We start from the raw sequence: 21273 nt of genomic DNA on the forward strand, positions 1-21273 counted from the left end.
ATTAGCAATTTTGGGGAAAAATAATGAGATTGAGTTATTGATCATCAAAATCAATGGGCCTATATATAGGCAATACAAAACAGACTCGATAGACTCAGATCTAAGTCAACTAATCTATGGATAAGACAAAAAATATAAATATAAATCTACTAAATCTGAAACAGAATATCTAAAATATCCAACATTTTTTAAAACCCAATTAATCAATCTTTCTAAAGCTCACTCAATTTCATATCTTGATTTTAAGATTTTGTTACGGTCAAAATTTATACCAAACCTTAATTAGGAAGTTTTGTTCGAATTTTCCATGCGATCGGGCAAAAAAGGTAGAAATGATGTATGAAGAAGGACAATTGGGCAGTGATTTGAGTTAAGGCTACCAAGAATGGCAATGGCAACAATGGTGGGTATAAGAATAAGGGCCAATGTTTCAGGATTTTGGAGGAATGAAAGATGTGATTGATCAATTGATTAGGAGTGCTCTTGTGCCGCTGTGCCATCCGCAACTTCCCCTTCATCTTGGAGTAAAGCCTGTGACTGAAATTTTGTTGCACGGCCTACCAGGTTGTGGGAAAACGACACTAGCTCGGGCTATTACCAATGAACTTGGAGCTACATTTATGAAATTTTTGCCACTGAATTGGTATCCGGCGTCTCAGGTAATTCATCAAAATTTGTGACTTGTTTAAGGATAGTTACAAGTAGTTATGCTAACCTAATGCCTGCCGCATTCACGATTTGGATGTTTTTTGAACGGTAGATTTTTATTCCTTATTGTTATTTTTTGTGGATTGGGTAAACTAAATTAAAACTTAATATTTATTAAAATCAAAGTTTGATTTATGATGTTCGTAGGAAAGTATTTTGAATGATTCCATTTCAATATATAATATGCTCCGGTACAAAACTGTGTTCGACACCTTACCCAACTCATTAATTTCATGATGTTTATATTGATATTGTCATGAAGTTGGAGAATTTAGTAATACAAACTTTGGAAGCTTGTATTGTTTGGTTGACGTATTAAATATATGAATTTTTATTTTGTAAGTCTTTTCAAGTGTATCTAAAAAAAATATATATATATACGAGAGTTGTTTGCAAAATCATACAAGACTACTCCATCAATTGTGTTTATTGATAAGATTGATGCAATTGCTTCAAAATGGGACAATTTTCAGAGAGAAATGGAGAAACGCATTGTAACACAACTATTTACATCCATGGACAAATCAAATAGGCCCTTTAAACCCATTGAGGACAAAGAAACTTCTGAAATCTTTGATTGTGGAAGTGGCCATATTTTAGTAATTGGAGCAACCAATAGACCAAACGCCATTGACCCAGCCTTGAGGAGGCCCGGAAGATTTGACCATGAAATCGCTTTATACATTGTAGATGAATGTGCAAAAGTTGAAATACTATCGGTACTCACATCCAGTATGAGGCTTGAAGGAGCCTTTGACTTTTTAAAGATAGTAAGAGCCACTTCCGAGTTTGTTGGAGCTGACTTTGCAGAACTTGCCAACTGGGCTGGTAATCTTGCAATGAATAGAATTATAAACAAGATAATAGTTGAACTTTCTGATGTGGCAATAGACAAGAAGTGGTGGAAGCAACCATGGTCAAAAGAAAAAACGGAAAGATTTACCATAACTATGGCTGATTTCAGGTGACTCCAATTTAGGCATAATCTTAACTTTAATTAATAGTTAAATATGTTGATATTCGATTATATATTCATATCATTAGAAATATTAATTAGTATAATGGTTATTATTATTTTTTTTTGATAATATATTATAAAACTAATATGATCCTTGATATAAATAATCTTTAATTCTCCTAGGCCCTTTCATCATTAATCTTTAGCAATATATCATTGTCTTTTGCATAATTTCTTCAGAAGTGTATGGAAGCATATCTCCTGCAAACTTTTCTTGCTGTGCTAAAAGAAGATTTTTCATTATATACTTTTATGGCCTAGACAATTTTTGGGTGCGAAGTATGTTCATCACATGTAGAATAAATATATTTTAAATATTATAGAAATATTTATGGTGTGTTTGTTTTGTGAAATAGTTTGAAGTGTTATAATTTCTTATATGAGACATAAGAAATTGTATAGGGAATATAAAAATAATGAATGTGTGTAATATATTATTTTTTTTACAAAAAAAACACACACCATAATCACAAGGACATGTCAAATTTTAAGAAATAACACTTGATTCTTTTTTTTTCCTTTTTTTTTTTTTTTTTTAAAGAATAGACAATAGCAATTTTTGGAATATCGAACAAGTGAATGGAAAATTATGACCTTTGAATATGAGACGGAATACCCACTTAATATGAGTTTTGGGAAATACTTCTTGTAATTATTTTTGAATAAATAGTTAAAATTTGAACTCAGTGAGCAAAATACTTGAAACCATAAGGTTAGGAGGCAAAGGGTGATAATAATGTTGGTTCTTCCAAAATGTTGCATTGGATTTTTTTGGATATTATTGGTGTGTGAGATATCTTTTGTTGCAAACGTAAACAATTATATGTATTAGGGTTTATTTGATTTTTCTTTTTAATCACTTTTATATATATATATATATATATATATATATATAAAACCTTATACATAAAATAAACACATAGATTCAAACCAATTTTAAAATTGAAATAAAAATCACCACTTTTTCCAAAACCCTGTAAAGAAATCCACTCATACTCTTCATTTTTCAAATATAACACTCCTTTCGTCCCAAAAGAGTTGTCTTGTTTTTCCATTTTTGTCCGTTCCAAAATAATTGTCTTGTTTCCTTATTTAGTAACCATGGTCCCCACTTTATAACAAAATTATTCTTACTTTTCAAAACTACCCCTGATTATAATTCTAATCTATTTTTTTAAATTCTTTCGAAAAGCAAGGGCATTATAGTCTTTTACATCCTTCTTTATACACACCTTCAATAAAATACTATTATTCCTTAATTCTCGTGCCAACTCCCAACAAAACATTTCTTCTGGGACGGAGGGAGTAATAATATTACGAAATCAAATAGTATCATAATTATATCCCATTATGTTTTCAATTCAATAAAAGTACCTGTGTTTATTTAACTATCAAATTTTAAATTTTTACTATTTAAATTCTGCATTTTTTAAAAATGAATTTCTCTTATAAAATATCATATCATATATTATTTTAATACCAAAATTTAATTTACCAAACTAAATGAAAAGACACAGACCCTACGGCAACGATGTTGGTCGGATGTCATGCCAAAACCATTATATATTTTATGTTTTTTTTTAAAAACAAAAATTAGATCAATCATTTATTTTATTTTACCATAACAAAATATCTATTTTTTTTATTTTAATCCGTCCCATAATAAAATATTTATATTTTTTTTAAATAACTGTACTATCTACCTAACATTACAAATACCTTTACAATTTATAATATATTACACAAATTCGTTACCTTTATATCCCATATACTAATAAAATTATTTTAATAATTTTTACTTTATTTTTGCTATATGTCAATGTAATCCTAATATTTCTAAAACTACTCTAAAAAAAAACCTTTTTTTATGGGACGGCGGGAGTATATCATTATTGCATATCATGAACAGAGTGCGCGTAACAGGGCGATCATCCGTTCGAAAACGTTGCAGCACTCTCCAGTACTCCACCATTAATTTCCTGCGAAAATGCTCGGCCGACACTGCACTGAGAATCGCCCGCCACTCAGCTCCGACACCAGATCGGGAGATCAGCTGCAACAAATTGGAGCTCTCAATGCATACGTCTCCGGGGAACGCAATTCCAGCCTCGCTGTCCTTCTAATTTCGGACATATACGGTAAAACACAGTTTGTTTCGTCCAATTTCTCAACTCCATTTCAGTCTCCACAATTAGTCACGAGCTTCGGAATTTACAAGTTGTTCGAGCTTAACCTCTTTCACTTGTTTAATTTTTTTGTGTTAGGGTTTGAAGCTCCGAAGTTGAGGTACATCGATTCGATTTTCATACATGCTCTGTTTTCATTTATATTCCGATTCGGCTTCAAATTTCCCTTTCTATAATTCTATCGGTTCTCACCACATTTATCTATGGTTTCTCCTCGATTTACAAGTAATGCCTCGATTTTGAAGTAGTGATTCCATAAATCTCTTGATTCTCGAATGTGTAGCGTATACTTCAACAGAGATTTCTGTCTCCACTTGTATTTCAACAATGAAGAAATCTATCCAAAATAAACGGATCAATTTCTTCTGCCTTGTACTGTAGGAAGCTGGCAGACAAAGTTGCATCCTCGGGGTTCTTAGTAGTTGTTCCTGATTTCTTCAATGGCGATCCATTCAAAGAAGAAAACAATATGCAAGAATGGATTTCTAATCATAAACCGGTTGGTGTTTTTTGCTGAAAAATTAAAATCCTTGAAATCAAGTATTCATTTGAAGGAACAAAATGTGTAGAACCATGTATGTTACAGTGAATAATAGTGGCTGAGCACCCTCGTAAACCTCGGAAAGTATATTCAAAACTATGATAGATCTGCTTCCAAATTCCTACAATTACACACATATATGTTTTTTATATCGAATGTGTTAGGGAAACAGCATTGAGGATGCTAAGAATGTGATTGCTGAATTGAGGAGTGGTGGTGTATTGAAATTAGGAGCTGCTGGTTTTTGCTGGGGAGGTACCCAAGTTTCTTTTAGATTAGTGTACATACACAAACATTATATGTTTTAAGATTCTTGCAATCGATTGTAGGAATACTGGTGGTGAGCCTGGCGAAGTTTGATTGCATACAAGCTGCAGTTTTGTTGCATCCGGGCCCAATTTCCGTGGAAAAAATAAACGGTGAATATTTTCTTGTATTGTGTTTAAATAGAAGTTGGTTGTGATGCTTATATAAAATCGTGAAGATTACATAGCAAATAAACTAAAATAATGATGATAGAGCCTTGCATCTTGAATTTCCAAAACAATGTTCTTGCCAATGTTCAATCTAGAAGTCGAGAGGACACTCTCTTTACATTTTTACTATGTTTGGAATGTTTTTAACTATTTGGATATTTAGGTTTCCGTTCTTTACACTTTTCTTCGGTTGTCAAATTTACTTTGTTTTTATTTTTTTGTCAGTTTGTTAAATTTACTTAAATTATTAATTTTGACAATGTCACATATTCATATTTAATTATTATTCTCCCATTCAACCCTTTGTTTATCATAATTGTCACTACTTTTATTATATTCTTCATTCATTTCTTGTTATTACTAACTAAATTTTTTAAAATATTTAATTATACATTATAGTTTAATTAAAATAAAAAATATATAGATTATTAATTTTAAAATGTGAGTAAAATGTATAATTATATTTTTTAAAAAAATGACAAAATAAGTAGTACGTATATTTTGTTTTAATAACCGTTTTGGCTCCAATGAGGCTAATTCTTACTATGGACGGAGTATAAAATATTTATTTTTGTTATTTTTAGACATTTCATAAAAAAATAATATTATATATTTTTATTAGGAAAAATCATAGATAGAACTACCTTGGGATTTGGGGGCAACTACCTGAAACCCTAATGTTTTACTTTTTTTTTTTTAAGTGTAGAATTAAAAAAAAAAATACTATAAATCTATAATCATATTGAATTTACTTTCCTAAACTTTTAAACTATTATATTTGTCATTGTTTTTTTTTTTTTTTTTTTTTTTTTTTTTTTTTATGGGTAAAAGAGAATTAAGAAAATGCAGTAGCCTCCTTAAGGTTTGGAAGTTGGTTCCGTCACCGAAAGAATACGTGTTTAGAAATTACATTAATTGAATGTAAACACACTGTTAGCGTCACCATCGTTTACAAAAGGAAAACGATGGTCTGTCATATATATATATATATACAGGTGAACAATATTATTAATCTTGAAGTCTTCGAACTATTTTATTAACAAGATGCCGTTTATTGTGGGGATTGTAGAAGTGACGACACCAATGGCCATACTTGGAGCAGAATTCGACGAGTATTCCCCACCCGAGCTTTTGATACAATTAGGAGAGGTTCTATCAGCAAACCAGGTAATAACATTTCATTACGGCTGGCTGTAATTGAGCACAACATGCACAGCACATGGCTCGGCGATTTATGGGAAAAAAGGGGTTGTCATTTTTGGCGCAGATTGACAACTACGTGAAAATATATCCCGGCGTTAAACACGGATGGACTACTAGGTATGACGACAACGACAAATTTGCTGTCCAAAGTGCCGAGGAGGCTCACTCGGATAAGTTGAAGTGGTTCATCAAGTATCTCAAATGATATATGAGAACATTATTATTGCATGAGCTTAGTAGAAAGAAATTAAGGTTTAATAAGGTGTTGTGGATTCATGTTTATTTATGACGTGAGAACTCGTAGCCACTACCAGAAAGTGCGTATTAGGTAAAACTCCGGCCGAATCTAATACTCTGCAAACTAGGTTGGACGGCCGGATTCATGTTCCTTTTATTTGTGTTTAAACTTGGTTCTCCATATGCATGTATTCCAAGTTATCTAAGAAATATTATATTATTATTATTATTAAATTATAAAGTGTAATTGAGTTTCTCATTGGTACATCCACAGCCATTTAACCCGCTCAATTCACCTTTTTTTTTATTTTTTTTATTTTTTTTGTTATGTTATTTGGTATTCTTTATTTTCTTCAATTAATAAACTTTTCATTCAACTCACAATTATATATCCATCATTCATATTATTCTCTCCGTTCCATAAAAAGATTAATACTTATTTTTTATCTAATATTTTTTTAATATTAGTATTATATTGATTTATAATGAAAAAAAAACAAAAATACATTTATTAATATTATATAATATAAAAGAGTTGACATTTGCGTAAAATATATTATAAGTCGTAAGCGTATTTATTATGTTAGATAACTAATACAATTATTAAATTAAAAAATGATTTCCTTATTTTAGAACGAACCAAAAATGAAAAATAATATTTTTCTTATGAAACGGAATTTGTATATATTTATTTTTATTATTTAAAAATTTACATAAATTAAAAAAATTGTTTCGAAGTATACAACTATTACATATATTATTTAGTTTAATTTAATTTTTAAATAAAAAAATTACGGACATTGGATAGCTAAACCATTTGTATAAGTCTTAACGGTAGAGGCATGGAGTGGAGTGTCAGACTCCACGCCACAATTGGAAGTTCCTCAAGCACTTATCCATTGTTGAAATATTTTAGATATAGATTTAATAAATTTATATTTAAATTTGATTTTATATGTTATGTCATTGTTTTGATGATCAATAATATAATTCATTATCTCCCATGAAATTCTAACATCATGATGAGAGCACACACAATGTCCAAAGAACCTGCCTGTGGTTGGATTGCTTTATACTTTTAATCCTAAAACAACGTAACTATCCATCTAGGAGGGTAGTCGCTTGCCCACTTCTCACTTTTGGCTTTCAAAAGCCCTCTTTACTTGGGCCCGACTACTGGAGCTGCAACTCTCGGAGCCCCGTGGTATGTAACCTCCTTAAGTCCTCGTATGGAGATCGAAATCAAGAAAGTGACATAGGATGACTAATCGTTACCATTTATGAAACCAGACTCGACGGAAAAGTCACACTAGACGAACCATATGTGACAGATGACCTAAGACGTCGAGGGTTTGAATCTATGACTTTACGGTCACAAGTCTAATCTCTAGATGACCGGACCATCCCTTGCGAAGACATTGGAAAGTCTCAATTCTCAGATCTACCTAACTCTTGCTTATTGTTGCACAAGGCTATTTGCAACTTTGTAAAATCACAATTTTATGCAAATTTTACAAAAGGTGATTTGCAATTTTATGCAATTTGACTTTTATTTTATTTTTATATTATATTTTTTTACTCCAAACTAATATATCACAATTTTTCGATAAAGATATTAAAATATAATATTATTTGAGTTGGAATTTGAATAATAAAAAATTTGAATTTAATAGTTGTATGATGTGATATAAATAGATGTTGATTTGATATTTTTAATGTAAAATTGATTTTTAGTATAATATAAAAAATAAAAAATAAGTGTTTGATTTGATATTTTTGGGAGAAAAAATTAAATGAATAGTGTAAGTCCAATCCAATCCCCCAAACAAACACACCCTTATAAAAATAAGATATATAAAAAATAAATTAGAAGTATTATAAAAAAAGTTATTAAATAATTAATAATAAAATAATAAAATAAGTAAAAAATAGAAATAATAAAATTATAAATAAATAGAATTATTATTATAAATGAATAAATTTAGGTAAAATAATAATACAAAAAATACGACTATAATTCTATAAATTTCATATGTTAATTATATTGTCTTACATCTTCAATGGAAAATTATGAACAACTAATCGAGGACAGAAAGCAATGAAGGAAGGGGTCACTTAGATACAAATCGTTCTGAGGGATCGATCACTCAGCCTCGAAATCAAGAGCTGCTTCGAGGCAGAAGAAATTGGAGAGGAATCAACATGTTGCAGTGCATATTTCTCCTATCAGATTCTGGGTACGATTTCAAATTTTTCATCGTTTTGGCGACGATCTATCCCCTTCCTTCTCTGTTTTCACTTCTCTTAGAGTTTGCCTCAATAACTTGCCAGTGCAAAATGTTGGAATATAGCTCTGTAATGCTTTTAATAAGTGGTTTAATGTATACGGCAATTGAGAGCAGGAAGAAGGCAATATATTCCATCAGCGGAGATCTTAGGAAGGCTTGTTCTACTCCGAATATAGTTGTACTTATCCATATTTTAGGTTACCTGCAACTAATTGATTGAAAATGTGTTCTAATTTTAGTTTCAGTTAGCAATCGCGTTTTGTAATTTTTAGTTATGCATATTGGGAATGGAATGTGGAACTTTTAGGGTTGTAGATCTGTCTTATCTGCTCATAGTTATTGATGGAAACTCATATATTGGAGTAGTTTTTTAATTTTAAATCAATGGACTAGAAAATTTGAAGATGATTTGTGAAATATCAGGGAAGTAATGCTGGAAAAACAGCTCACTGGCCACCGGGTTGATCGATCCATTTGTGCTTGGTTTTGGGAGCAAATACTTACTCAGGGCGATTCCTTGAAGGTAAGATGGTGACTGTACTTATGATTGTGGCTATTGAGTGCGTAGTTTCGTGTTTCTGTGTTTGCTCGTGTATTTGAAAGCTTAAACCAAATTTCTTGTTGAGCTTTAACGTTGAGACCTTATGTGATGCTACAGCTTGTACCAGTTATAGCTTCACCAACCCATTACCTCTTTCAAGTGGTTCGTGAGGGTATCACGTTTTTGGCATGCACGCAAGTTGAAATGCCGCCTTTGATGGCGATTGAGGTGGGTTGTATGCTACATTTTCAATTTCTTCGTCCATTGGTTGTCCACACTTTGTTTAGTTCTTCTAATTTTAGGTGTTTTTGTTGTGAGGTACTATAGATGATTATGTTTAATTTGCATTTTTGTTGACTCTTATTGTTATGTAGTATTTTTGAATAATAATTTTAAGAAATCATGTATGAGAAAAACACTAACACACTCTCTGTGTCACTGTCTAGCAGTTTGAGTGTTATTTATTTATTTTTTTTTGTGATCGTTTTGTATGGATAAAATAACTAGACTTGTAAATTGATGTGAGGTGATCCATGGGCTATATATAAATTTTAGAATCACCACAACGAATGTCCTCTGTTCCATTAATTTATAATCATAACCTGCGGACCATTGACTTAGTATGAGCTGAAGAATACCTTATAATGATTTGTTTTCTTTTCATCTCTAAAAGGATTCCGTAAATGCTGACGGGTGTTATTGAGGGAAAGATTGGTTCTGTTTTATTAACTATAGGAAATAGTTGCATTGGAAATATTTTGTTTGGCTATTAACCTTATTCCAGACATATGCTGTATTACAGTTGTATATGTAAGCGGATCATTCTCTTGCATTGTTGACGCTATATTTTTCCGATGGCATGGTGGTATAATACCATATGATGTGCATCAATCACTGCTTTATTACATTCTCAATCTCTTATCCTTGTTTTCTGGTCCCCGAGGCTTTTCTACATCATGCTAGGTAGCACAATTCTATATTTTCTGTCAGCAGAAAGACTTGTCGAGCACTTTACAGTTTGAGGTTTAGTTCCTTTGCAGGGTAGCTGATGTTCTTACAGATTATTTGGATGGACTGAATGAAGATTTGATTAAAGATAATTTTGTTATTGTTTATGAGGTAACTAATTTTCTCTTCGCTGTGCACTATGGTGTAGACTATTGGTGAAAAAAGTTCTTAGGGCAGCTTTGATGTATCTTTATTTCTTCTGATATACAAAGAATCTTAAATTGACAGAACTTGAGTAATTGTTTCAGCTGCTGGATGAGATGATAGACAATGGCTTTCCTCTAACTACAGAACCGAATATTCTGAGGGAAATGATAGCTCCTCCGAATCTTGTCAGCAAGGTTTTAAGTGTCGTCACTGGTAACACATCCAATATGAGCAATAGGCTTCCAGGTGCAACATCTTCTTGCATTCCCTGGCGGAAAACTGACCTTAAGCATGCCAGCAATGAGGTTTACGTTGATCTTGTGGAAGAAATGGATGCCACCATAAACAGGTGCTGGGATTTTTCAAGTAGGATATATTCTTATCTCCTCTCTCAGCAGAATTTCTGCTCAATATTTCTAAAATTGAAATATTTAATTTCGCGAACGCGTCTCTCAAGTTCCATAGGTTTCAAATTATTTTTTTGCTGAAGTTTACATTACTGACTCGAGCAAGTGTCATTAGTTTCAACTTGATGCATAGTTCATATGTTTTAGCCTCTATTGTTTCTGTTCTGAACCGTCTTATGTTTTTGTGTATTTCTGCTGTTTAGAGACGGAATTCTGGTGAAATGTGAGATCTATGGTGAAGTTCAAGTAAATTCTCATCTATCAGGTCTTCCGGATCTCACACTGTCATTCGCAAACCCTTCAATTCTAAATGATGTGAGGTTTCATCCTTGTGTTAGACTTCGACCATGGGAATCAAGCCAAATCCTATCCTTTGTACCACCTGATGGACAGTTTAAGCTCATGAGTTACAGGTTTCTTATGTTTTTTCAGGCTGTTTCTCACTCGCACATTGCCATAGTACGTTCCCATAACATTGTCCTTATTTTTCAGGGTAAAGAAGTTGAAGAACACTCCCATTTATGTGAAGCCACAACTGACCTCTGATTCAGGGACCTGCCGTGTAAGTGTTCTAGTTGGAATTCGCAACGATCCTGGAAAGTCAATAGACTCCATAACAGTACAATTCCAACTCCCATCTTGTGTTGTATCTTCTGATCTTTCTTCAAACTGTGGATCAGTAAATGTTCTTGCTGACAAGGTATGTTGAATTCCGATGGTTTTGTTATTTTAAGTGGCGTAACATAGCAGTATTAGCCATCTATGCATCTTGTAATAATGTGTCCATCGACATTCTGCAGACCTGCCTGTGGACAATTGGGCGAATCCCCAAAGACAAAGCTCCTTCGATGTCTGGCACATTGGTGCTCGAGACAGGAGTACGCCGGCTTAATGTTTTTCCCACTTTCCAAGTTGGGTTCAGGACAATGGGAGTCGCTCTCTCCGGCTTAAAAATAGATACTTTAGATCTAAAGAACTTGCCTTCGCGCCCGTACAAAGGTTTCCGAGCTCTTACACGAGCAGGTGAGTTTCAGGTCAGATCATAAAACTCTTTTATTGTCAAGAAAGTGAAAAACAAATGTGATCATAACCTTCATTTCCTTTTCTAATAGCTACTTGAAATGTACTATATTGTTTATGGTGTCAAGACTAATGCAATTTTCTCTGTAATTCTGAATCATGTCATTTTCTTTCATACAAAAGATTTCTATTGCAAGAAAAGCATCCTCCAAAGAGTATTTACGAACAGCTGAGCAACAAAATACAGTGGAGGAGACTATATGAATCTCACATAAAAGTTTAATCGATAGAAAAATGTATGATTAATTATATATTATGACAAAAGAAACAGAGCCTTTTAGACACTAACTTCGTTAACCTGAAAAGAATTCATTACCTCGCGAAGGTCACTTTCCTCTTCTGCAAACGATCTCTCCGGTGTTTGCAACCTTAACTCATATAACCGATTGTTCTCCACTCCAAGAACTGAAAGGTAGCGCCGATCCCATTCTAGACTAACCACTCGGTCCTCTGGCATCACTGCCAATTCGTTGTTGCTTGCGTATGACTTGATGTTCACCTAATCGATTCGAGAAGCATAACTACACCAATATTTGGAGCGCAAAAAACAATTCCAATTTCCCAAAATCAACAAATGCAAAGCACTATAAAGATCTCACCTCAACTTCATAGTATAGCCTTCCATCACTGCCTACTTTCGATGAAGTGGAAAGAATACTTGATTCACGCCTAACGCCAAGCCGAGTAGACATAAACTCGGTTAAATACTGCTTCATTACTTTCATCCCAGCTTCTTCCGGTGTGCCTAAATCTTCCACGCTTTTGTAATTTGAGGATGAGGGTGAAGATATGTCGACTGAAATATTTTCATCGAGAACATAGGGGTCCCTGAAGAATATATCGGCACCAGCACCACGCACTTGAATCCAGTTCTGAGGATACTTAAATGAGTACCCATCGAAGGTGTCTATGTATTCCCTGAACCCAACAGATTGTGCAATTGCTGCATTATGTGAATATACGAAACCTGATAGGATCAACGCCATCATGGTTCTTCTTGGAACTGCAAAATCTGTACTCTGGTTATACGTACATATTAGAGAACTTTTGGTGAGAAGATACACAAAGCACATTTTTCGGGATTAGTCACTTAAACTAGGATCATTACCTTAAAATTCACACATCATATTGAACCTTTTTGATGTCATTGATATGTCTCAACCATATTCTCATTACAGGCTAACAGGAATTTGTTTTTAGGATCACCCCTTTGGTTATATCATCATTCTGACAGCATTTTCTTTCTTACTTAGGGATTCTACAATCAAGTGAAAAAAATCCATGTTCGAATATAAATTCAAATTTTACTTTGTTTTGTTAAGTTTTTTGAACCTAACATTTTCAAAATTGTATTGTTGGATAATATAAAAACAATGTTAAACCACCACATAAGATATTCATTGACCTATACAAGAAACCAGTTGAACGATAAAAAGACATCAGTAGCGTGCTAAACTGTTAGAATAATGGTATAAATTTGTTGAACGATAGTATAAATATGCTTAAGTTTAGCAATGTTGTAAGTATGTTGAACTTTTACACATTTTGTGAATAACATAAAACTATTGAACCACACAAGAAAACCAATAAACCAGATTATAAATGGGTTGAGTCACAAAAGCGTTGAACCATAGCATTCTGTATGTTAAATACTTAAATGTTAGAACAACAAAGAAAGCTGCAAAACAACATATAATAAACACAAAACTTCATTATTCAGCAGTCGGTTTAGCACAGGATCAAGATCATCATCCTAAACTTTAACTTCTATTTTCCAATCCTCTGCCTACATGTTCCATCATTCTTTTAAATACCCTTGTGTGTTCACCAAGAATGCCCTTGTACTTACTTCGGAGTAGGAGGGTGACGGTCTAAAACGAAAGTTCTTTTTTTTTTTTTTTTATTTTATTTTCCTACCCACACATGCACACACTCATGCACCCGACAGGGGATCGAACACTCAACCTCTAGCATGCCAATGGAGAGTGCAACAACTCGAACTACACACCCTCGGCCCAAAGGCCTGAAAGTTAGACATCAACTCTATGTATTTTATGATCACTAACCACAGAAAATGTTATTTTCCTGCCTTGATTACCATGTCTACAAAGAGGTGAACTCTTTGTCATTCCTAGTTCTACACATAGAGCTTCACCTATGGCATCAAGTAATGAAGGAATCCATACATTAGAGATTATGAATAAGAAAGGGAACGAAAAATTGTGTGAAATCTAAGGGCAGCTTACTTTATTCCCAAAGAGAATCACATCAATAAGCAGCAAAGAGCAAGCAATTCGGATAAAATCCCTCTACCAGGAAACGCAATAAGCTTCAAAATTAATGAAATCCTATGAAATCAACACTTCTCTAGGGCTCACCTCATGTAATTTGCAAGAGACCGAAGCAGCGGCGGCGGCGGCGGACTTTCCGGCAACTGAATTAAGAACGGTAATTCCATACGAACAATGACGGTTAAGCTTCCGACAGCGAGACGTCGTCAGTGGCGATTGATATTTCATGGCCATTATCGACTGCGTGGGCTTTGGGGCTACAGCGTAAGACAGTGAAAGCGCCATTGTTGCAATTTGTGCTGCAGCAGCAAAGCGATATGGCGTACGGAAATAGCGTTGAGAAGATAGTTCTGCAGAAACACGATTTTAAGGGTCTATCATAAAATGCGAGATGGTTCTGCATACACACGATTTTTGTGCATACTTTAGCAGAATTGATTCCGATACAAAATAAAAATATTTTACGAAAACTTAAAAATTGCATTATTATTTTATATATATAGGCAAAAATTTGATAAACTTAAATTATAAAATATAATTTATAAATAAGATCCAAATAAAATAAATTAAAATATAAACAAAATATTATTTTTATTCAAAATTGATTTATATTAAAATTTTATTGAAGTCTCCATAATTGGATTAAAATTCTCAATTTAAATTTTTGTCATCTTTACATAACACTATTTTTTTAAGTGTCAGTTATAAAATGCTGACTTTGTCAAAAATGCTTTAAAAATAGGAATAGGAATAACCCGCCAAACATAACTACCAGAGATTTCGAAGCTCCTGCGATGGCGGAATCGATTCATAGGATCCCGCGATGGATGGATTTCCAGAGGGAAACGGCGTCCATCGATTTTGCGATACGACGCTAATTAAGGTAAACTACTCGGTACGTTTTTCCAGTTTTCCAATAATATTGGCTTCTCAATAATGTTATCTGATCTATTCCACAAAATCCTGCTCTCGCTCCGTTTGTTACATTCGTAGAAATATATATGCGCCAAACGATGAATGTGCTGTGAATCTCGTTGTTCTCCCAATCTACGATTGTTTATCGATTCCGTAACCTGTTTGTTTGTTGATACCGTTTGAGATTTGATGTTTGTGTAATGAGTTGAAGCAATTTGGGGAAATTAACGAACATGAAACACTGCTGTAAAATTTTCGTACCGTGCAAGAACATGCATTTTCTAGGATCGTCATTTGCAGAATCTCCGCACATTTTGTCCAGCCCAAAGTGTGTGTCGAGTTTCCCATTAGGTGCTCAAAAGAATGTTTCTCCTCAAGTTTCGGGGATCAGAAGCATTTTTAGCCTATCCAGGAAGTTGAATTCTTCCCTGGGTTTGAAGTCAGGACAATCGAGGCTTTTCTCGAGTCGTAATTTGGCTGAAAGAACCAATTGTTTGGTTGCTTGTGTTCCATCTTACATCAAGAACTTGTCAACATCTAATGGAGGAAACGAAAATGATGAGAATGCAAAGAAAGTATATGTTCGAGATTGCTCTAATTCTAATCCACTTGAGGTCGAGAAAATTGATTTGAATGAGAGGGAAAAGAAAGAGGAAGAGGTAGAGAATGTAGCCAGGGAAGAAAATAATAACCAAGTGGTTAAAGATTCTGGCAACAAGGCAGAAACTGAGAGTTTGAACCAGGCTGAGAATGTAAAGGATGTCGAGAAAAAAGAGACTGAGGCCGAAAAGGAGGCTTGGAAGCTGCTCAGGAATGCAGTGGTGACATATTGTGGGAGTCCTGTTGGTACTGTGGCGGCAAACGATCCCAATGACAGTATGCCACTCAATTACGATCAGGTGTTTATAAGAGACTTCATCTCTTCAGCCCTTGCATTTTTGCTCAAGGGTGAGGGGGAAATAGTGAAGAATTTCTTGCTTCATAACCTGCAGCTTCAGGTACTTTGATTTTCAATCTTGATTATAACGATTCTTCGTGTTGTGTATGTGTCATGTGCTTCATTTGTGTACAGTTCTGTTGCTTTATATGGATTTTAAGTCTCGGTGCTTCAGATTTTAGCGTGCGAAGAAAACTACGACGTGAATAGAAATTATAGCTTGCCTTTTTATACGGCTATAACTTTTTGTGTTCGTTTACCTCATCATTCCTGATTTGATTAAAGGACAGATTTGAGAGTTAATTAATCTAAAGCGAAGGTTCGATTAATATACAGGGATAGACTATAGATTAGATCTTGCTGTGGATCTTTCTTGGTTTTTGTTTGTGGTTGTTGTTTGCTATGATCTCAAAAGTTGTTCTTCTTGATGGCTGTTATTGATGAACTGGTTAACTAATTTACATTCATTTCCGGTTACTAATCCTTTTGTGCCGTGCGACGCGACTGCAGAGTTGGCAGAAAACAGTGGACTGTTACAGTCCGGGGCAAGGATTGATGCCAGCAAGTTTTAAAGTCAGAATAGTGGCTTCAGACGGTGAAAATGTTGAAGAGGCTCTGGATGCCGATTTCGGGGAGTCAGCCATCGGGCGAGTGGCGCCTGTGGATTCTGGTATGTGTGTATTTCCTTTCAGCAGATGCAACCTGAAGGGCTACCTATGTTATGAGAATTTTGATGATCTTGATCGTTTTCTCGAAAATTTATGGCTTCAATTTGATCAATCTCTCAAAAGATTTCACTTTTGCACAGGGCTTTGGTGGATCATCTTATTGAGAGCATACGGTAAGCTTACCGGCGACACAACATTACAGGAAAGAGTAGATGTTCAGACAGGAATAAAGCTCATCTTGAATCTCTGCTTGTCCGATGGCTTCGATATGTTCCCGTCTTTGCTGGTGACTGATGGCTCGTGCATGATTGATCGACGGATGGGTATTCATGGACATCCTTTGGAGATTCAAGTAAGCTCAAGCTCATGTTATTTTTTTTATCCTTGATCAAGAACAATCTAAATAAAACGTGAAGAGATTAAGGAGGAGCCTTTTTTTGGGTTGTTTAAGATCGATGTTTTTCTTGTTTGCAGTCGCTATTCTACTCAGCTCTTAGATGTGGTCGTGAAATGCTCGTAGAAGATGAAGGATCCAAGAATTTGGTAAGTGCCATTAACACGAGGCTAAGCGCGCTGTCGTTTCACATCAGAGAATACTATTGGGTCGACCTGAAAAAGATCAATGAGATATATCGATACAAGACTGAGGAGTATTCGACAGAAGCTACTAACAAGTTCAACATCTACCCTGAACAAATCCCTCACTGGTTGATTCATTGGATCCCCGAGAATGGCGGATATCTCATCGGCAACCTGCAGCCGGCCCATATGGATTTCAGATTCTTCATGCTCGGTAACCTCTGGTCGATTGTATCCTCCCTGGGCACGCCAAAACAGAATGAGTCTATACTGAACCTCATCGATCATAAATGGGAGGATCTCATCGGACAGATGCCTCTTAAGATATGCTACCCTGCTGTCGAATCTGAGGATTGGCGAATAATCACTGGAAGCGATCCAAAGAATACGTGAGCGCCCTTAACTTCCCTTTTCGCCTATAATTTGCTGCTTGAATCACTGATATCCGATGAACTTTTGCAGACCTTGGTCGTATCACAACGGTGGATCTTGGCCGACACTTTTGTGGCAGTTCACGTTGGCATGTGTGAAGATGGGCCGGACTGATCTGGCCAGGAAGGCGATCGATGTTGCCGAGAAGAGGCTTCCTATGGACGGCTGGCCTGAATACTACGACACGGAGAAGGGCAAGTTCATAGGAAAGCAGGCTCGGCTATTCCAGACATGGTCCATCGCCGGTTTCCTGACATCGAAGATGCTGTTGGAGAATCCGGAGAAGGCAGCAAAGCTGTTCTGGGAGGAAGACTATGAACTCCTGGAAATCTGCGTCTGCTCGTTGAACAATTCTAACCGAAAGAAATGCTCCCGCGGCCTCGCCAAGTCTCAGATTCTAGTCTGATGCCGGATCGCTGATTCTGCAGAACAAAAACACCTCGTTTCATTGTACATATATGGTCGCTTTCGCGCTCTTAGCTGCTGTTGTTTTTCGCCGGCTGAGTCGCATGTCAGGATTCTTCTTTAGGAGTAGCTGTAAATACGATGTTTCGCAATTATCGGGGCCCTCGAGTTTTAGTTCGGGCTGCTGGCTCTCTGTTCATATGTAAGTTCAGGCTTGTGTAGTATTGACACAGTAAGTAGAATGTAAGAATGCTGTTTCTGCGCTACCAGTAATCCCAACAAGAACATGAGCCGTGCCGGAAATGGTGAAACCGGTGACGATCCCTTACCACGATCTCGCGGTCGAAAGCATTCGATGCCATTTTTGCCGCTTCATGACAGTCACTGCAGATCCTCAAATTCTTAACGATTCTTATCGGCGCAGGCGAACGCGTCGCCAACAGCCCGAAAGCAATCGCAAGCTTCTCGCTATGTCGAACAAGGTTCGTCTCTTTCTCCTCTTCGTCTATATCGAGTAAAACCTCGCCTGTTCCGGGCGCATACCCCAGCCTCTTCAATCTTCGGACCATTTCCTCCAACATCGTCTCGATTTCCAGAATCCGAGGGTGCGACCTGTCTCCCGAAAGAAACTCATGGACGATGCCATCGGCTTCGATTATACTGCAGCCTGGAGTTTTGACGACGCCGTGCCGTGCCATGACTCCCCTGATCTCCTGGACATCACCCCAGTTACCTTTCGAAGCGTATATATTCGACAGCAAGACGTGGAAACCGTCGTGCTCGGGTTGGAGTTCGACGAGCTTCCTCCCGAGCTTCTCACCCATTTCCTTGTCGCCGTGTTTCTTGCATGCTCCGAGGAGGGCTCCCCATGTCGCGACGTCTGGCGCCATAGGCATGGTGTTTATAAGTTCTTCGGCTTCCCTCAGCAGCCCTGCTCGACCGAGAAGGTCGACCAAGCATCCATAGTGTTTAATACTCGGTTCGATGTTGTATTCTTTCGACATCGAGTCGAAATACCGTCGCCCTTCTTGTACGAGGCCCATATGTCGACAAGCGCCAAGAACTGCGACAAAGGTAACTTCGTTCGGAACTACTTTACGTTTCTTCATCGTTTCAAACATCAAAAGCGATTGTTCTACTCGCCCGTTCATGGCCAAGCCGAGAATTACAGCGTTCCACGAAGAAACCCCCGTCTCCTCCATCCCATAAAATACGTTCATCGCGCTCTCCACGCTTCCACACTTCATGTACATATCGATAAGAGTTGTGCCGAGAATTACGTTCACTTTCATCCCGTTCTTCCGAATATAAGCATCTAGCCATTTTCCTTGTTCGAGCGCCGCAAGATGAGTACACGCTGAAATCACACTGACCAAAGTCGTTTCGTCTGGCCTAACGCCTTCCCGCTGCATATCGTGAAACAATGCTAAAGTCTCCGGAAACTTATCACATTGCGAGTAACCAGATATCATCGAACTCCACGACACAACGTCCTTCTCGGGCATGGCGTCGAACAATTCCCTCGCTTTATCAGTCGATCCACATTTCATGTATCCAGATATCATCGAATTCCAAGATATTAAGTCCAAGAATGAAGCCGCGGCAAACAATTTCTCCGCGGCGAACACATCCCCTCGCAAGGAGTACGCATGAAGCAACGCGTTGTATAAATTCACATACGATTTGAAACCAATTTTCACAGACAAGCCGTGAAGCGATTCCCCCAACCTGAAACTCGACGAATGCGAACAAGCAGAGAGTGCGGACACAACGACCACTTCATCGATGCGAATTCCATTCGTTTGCATAGTCGGTAAAAGCTTCAAAGCCTCTTCATACATCTCATTCTGCTCATAACCTGAAATCAGTGCAGTCCATGACACCAAATCCTTGTCTTCTATTACATTAAAGAGCTCGCGAGCTTCGCGCATCCGGCGGCTCTTTCCCAACAACGCAATCATGGAATTCGACGCAATGACATTCTTTTGAGGCATCCGAGAATAGACTAACTTCGCGTCGTCGACATTTCCTGCTGCAACATACCCAGCCAACAATGAGTTCCAAGAAACAGTGTCCTGTTCAGGACTTTCGTCGAACACCTTCCGGGCATCAAACATAAGCCCGCAAACGCCGTAGAAGTTTATCAAATTGTTCGCCACGTATAAATCTTCGTCGAATCCCATCTTCAACGCGTGATCGTGCACCTGTCTCCCCTCAAACTCGGACAATCCGAGGGAGCAGCCGTGAATCAAGATAGGGTGCGTGTAATGATCGATGGACAAAAGGTCGTCTGCGAGCATTGACCTGTAAAGAAGGATCGATTCGTGCGGTCTGCCGCCGTGTAGTAAGGCTCGGAACATGGTGTTCCAGATGAAGCCATTTTTGGCGTCGATGCCTGTGAAGATCTTTAGCGAATAATCGATTTGAATGAAGGCTGAATCGGTCGAGAACTTGAGGATTCTACTGGCGGCGTACGTGTCTCTGATTAGCCCTGTGCAGAACGTTAGAGATAAAACTTGATCGAAGAGCTTCAGATTCTTGCATTGCGACAAAAAAATGTCTATATTGGAGCAGGTTATGGTCGTTCTGATTCTGCTCAGAGACGATTTAATCATCGATGGAATTGAAAATGCACTCACCCTTGAGAACGTGATAAATATAACCAAAAAACTTTTGGGGCATAAGAATTTGAACTCAAGCTCTCAGCCCTGTAAATTCACTCACACACCACCATATTATATTCTTTTAAATTTACACACATCTAATAAATCTTATTTATAAAACGCTCTTCAATGCAGCTGCATTTTTTTACGGTAAGGCCGTATAAATGGAGCCGTGGCCCTTCAATTCATCGATATTCTTGACACCATTTATGGTGTTTGCTAAGGTGCTTTATGGGCTTGTTCTATTTTTATTATTATTTTATTTCTTTTATTTTTAAAAATTACATATTGATCCCTATTTAATTATACAGGGCCAATCTACAATATTTTATATTTAATTATGTACATTTGTAGTTTTTATTATTTAATAGTGATTTAAATTTATTATAATTTAAATTATGCTTTAAATATATTTAAATTTTACAGTAAATAATTAGAATATTTGTAATAAATTCAAAGTAATTTTTTGACTAAAAGTTTATGTATTTTATGTAAGTATTTGTTGCACAATAATATTTTATATTTGTAGGAGGCACACACTCG

The 21273-nt window shown here is 36.1% G+C and overlaps 6 protein-coding genes across 7 annotated transcripts; 4 read left to right on the forward strand and 2 right to left on the reverse strand.

Annotated features, from left to right (window-relative positions):
• The first annotated feature begins 425 nt into the window (after positions 1 to 425).
• On the forward strand, positions 426 to 1676 carry LOC127262371 (cell division control protein 48 homolog C-like). Its single transcript, XM_051291023.1, has 2 exons — positions 426 to 659; positions 1182 to 1676. The coding sequence occupies exons 1-2, from the start codon at positions 426 to 428 to the stop codon at positions 1674 to 1676; spliced, it is 729 nt and encodes a 242-aa protein (XP_051146980.1).
• A 1959-nt stretch (positions 1677 to 3635) lies between these two features.
• LOC127262169 (endo-1,3;1,4-beta-D-glucanase-like) lies at positions 3636 to 6628 on the forward strand. The gene is made up of 7 exons (XM_051290711.1): positions 3636 to 3864; positions 3991 to 4012; positions 4294 to 4411; positions 4618 to 4708; positions 4783 to 4872; positions 5999 to 6096; positions 6197 to 6628. The coding sequence occupies exons 1-7, from the start codon at positions 3714 to 3716 to the stop codon at positions 6335 to 6337; spliced, it is 711 nt and encodes a 236-aa protein (XP_051146668.1). The 5' UTR covers positions 3636 to 3713; the 3' UTR covers positions 6338 to 6628.
• Positions 6629 to 8437: 1809 nt separating this feature from the next.
• Positions 8438 to 11907, forward strand: LOC127262167 (AP-3 complex subunit mu). The gene is made up of 8 exons (XM_051290708.1): positions 8438 to 8606; positions 9081 to 9180; positions 9316 to 9426; positions 10228 to 10317; positions 10455 to 10702; positions 10964 to 11173; positions 11253 to 11460; positions 11561 to 11907. The coding sequence occupies exons 1-8, from the start codon at positions 8572 to 8574 to the stop codon at positions 11804 to 11806; spliced, it is 1248 nt and encodes a 415-aa protein (XP_051146665.1). The 5' UTR covers positions 8438 to 8571; the 3' UTR covers positions 11807 to 11907.
• A 35-nt stretch (positions 11908 to 11942) lies between these two features.
• On the reverse strand, positions 11943 to 14481 carry LOC127262168 (psbP domain-containing protein 1, chloroplastic). Its single transcript, XM_051290710.1, has 3 exons — positions 14219 to 14481; positions 12440 to 12859; positions 11943 to 12339 (listed from the first exon to the last, which is right to left on the reverse strand). Exons 1-3 carry the CDS (start codon positions 14414 to 14416, stop codon positions 12118 to 12120), a joined length of 840 nt encoding a protein of 279 aa, XP_051146667.1. The 5' UTR covers positions 14417 to 14481; the 3' UTR covers positions 11943 to 12117.
• Positions 14482 to 14886: 405 nt separating this feature from the next.
• On the forward strand, positions 14887 to 18068 carry LOC127262166 (alkaline/neutral invertase A, mitochondrial-like). Its single transcript, XM_051290707.1, has 5 exons — positions 14887 to 16044; positions 16494 to 16653; positions 16792 to 17003; positions 17126 to 17619; positions 17693 to 18068. Exons 1-5 carry the CDS (start codon positions 15280 to 15282, stop codon positions 18066 to 18068), a joined length of 2007 nt encoding a protein of 668 aa, XP_051146664.1. The 5' UTR covers positions 14887 to 15279.
• On the reverse strand, positions 17183 to 20832 carry LOC127262164 (pentatricopeptide repeat-containing protein At3g62890-like). Of its 2 annotated transcripts, none has more exons than XM_051290705.1 (2): positions 17339 to 20832; positions 17183 to 17260 (listed from the first exon to the last, which is right to left on the reverse strand). In XM_051290705.1, exon 1 carries the CDS (start codon positions 20680 to 20682, stop codon positions 18331 to 18333), a length of 2352 nt encoding a protein of 783 aa, XP_051146662.1. In that variant the 5' UTR covers positions 20683 to 20832; the 3' UTR covers positions 17183 to 17260; positions 17339 to 18330. The 2 variants fall into 2 exon arrangements, with proteins under 2 accessions (XP_051146662.1, XP_051146663.1); XM_051290706.1 differs by having other exon boundaries at positions 17183 to 20558; positions 20707 to 20826.
• Positions 20833 to 21273: the final 441 nt, after the last annotated feature.

This window comes from Andrographis paniculata, unplaced genomic scaffold, assembly GCF_009805555.1.
Source record: "Andrographis paniculata isolate CXL003 unplaced genomic scaffold, ASM980555v1 Contig65END, whole genome shotgun sequence".
NCBI lineage: Eukaryota > Viridiplantae > Streptophyta > Magnoliopsida > Lamiales > Acanthaceae > Andrographis > Andrographis paniculata.

Coding starts and splice junctions, on each gene's coding strand:
- LOC127262371 (XM_051291023.1), top strand. CDS start 426: ATGTTTCAGGATTTTGGAGGAATGAAAGATGTGATTGATCAATTGATT. Junction 660..1,181: donor ATTGGTATCCGGCGTCTCAG/GTAATTCATCAA, acceptor GACAATTTTCAG/AGAGAAATGGAGAAACGCAT.
- LOC127262169 (XM_051290711.1), top strand. CDS start 3,714: ATGCTCGGCCGACACTGCACTGAGAATCGCCCGCCACTCAGCTCCGAC. Junction 4,013..4,293: donor TTTGAAGCTCCGAAGTTGAG/GTACATCGATTC, acceptor CTTGTACTGTAG/GAAGCTGGCAGACAAAGTTG. Junction 4,709..4,782: donor TGCTGGTTTTTGCTGGGGAG/GTACCCAAGTTT, acceptor AATCGATTGTAG/GAATACTGGTGGTGAGCCTG.
- LOC127262167 (XM_051290708.1), top strand. CDS start 8,572: ATGTTGCAGTGCATATTTCTCCTATCAGATTCTGG. Junction 9,181..9,315: donor CTCAGGGCGATTCCTTGAAG/GTAAGATGGTGA, acceptor GTGATGCTACAG/CTTGTACCAGTTATAGCTTC. Junction 11,174..11,252: donor TTTAAGCTCATGAGTTACAG/GTTTCTTATGTT, acceptor CTTATTTTTCAG/GGTAAAGAAGTTGAAGAACA.
- LOC127262168 (XM_051290710.1), bottom strand. CDS start 14,416: ATGGCGCTTTCACTGTCTTACGCTGTAGCCCCAAAGCCCACGCAGTCG. Junction 12,860..14,218: donor TCTCTTGCAAATTACATGAG/GTGAGCCCTAGA, acceptor ACGTATAACCAG/AGTACAGATTTTGCAGTTCC. Junction 12,340..12,439: donor GGCTATACTATGAAGTTGAG/GTGAGATCTTTA, acceptor CGAATCGATTAG/GTGAACATCAAGTCATACGC.
- LOC127262166 (XM_051290707.1), top strand. CDS start 15,280: ATGAAACACTGCTGTAAAATTTTCGTACCGTGCAAGAACATGCATTTT. Junction 16,045..16,493: donor TTCATAACCTGCAGCTTCAG/GTACTTTGATTT, acceptor ACGCGACTGCAG/AGTTGGCAGAAAACAGTGGA. Junction 16,654..16,791: donor AGTGGCGCCTGTGGATTCTG/GTATGTGTGTAT, acceptor ACTTTTGCACAG/GGCTTTGGTGGATCATCTTA.
- LOC127262164 (XM_051290705.1), bottom strand. CDS start 20,682: ATGATTAAATCGTCTCTGAGCAGAATCAGAACGACCATAACCTGCTCC.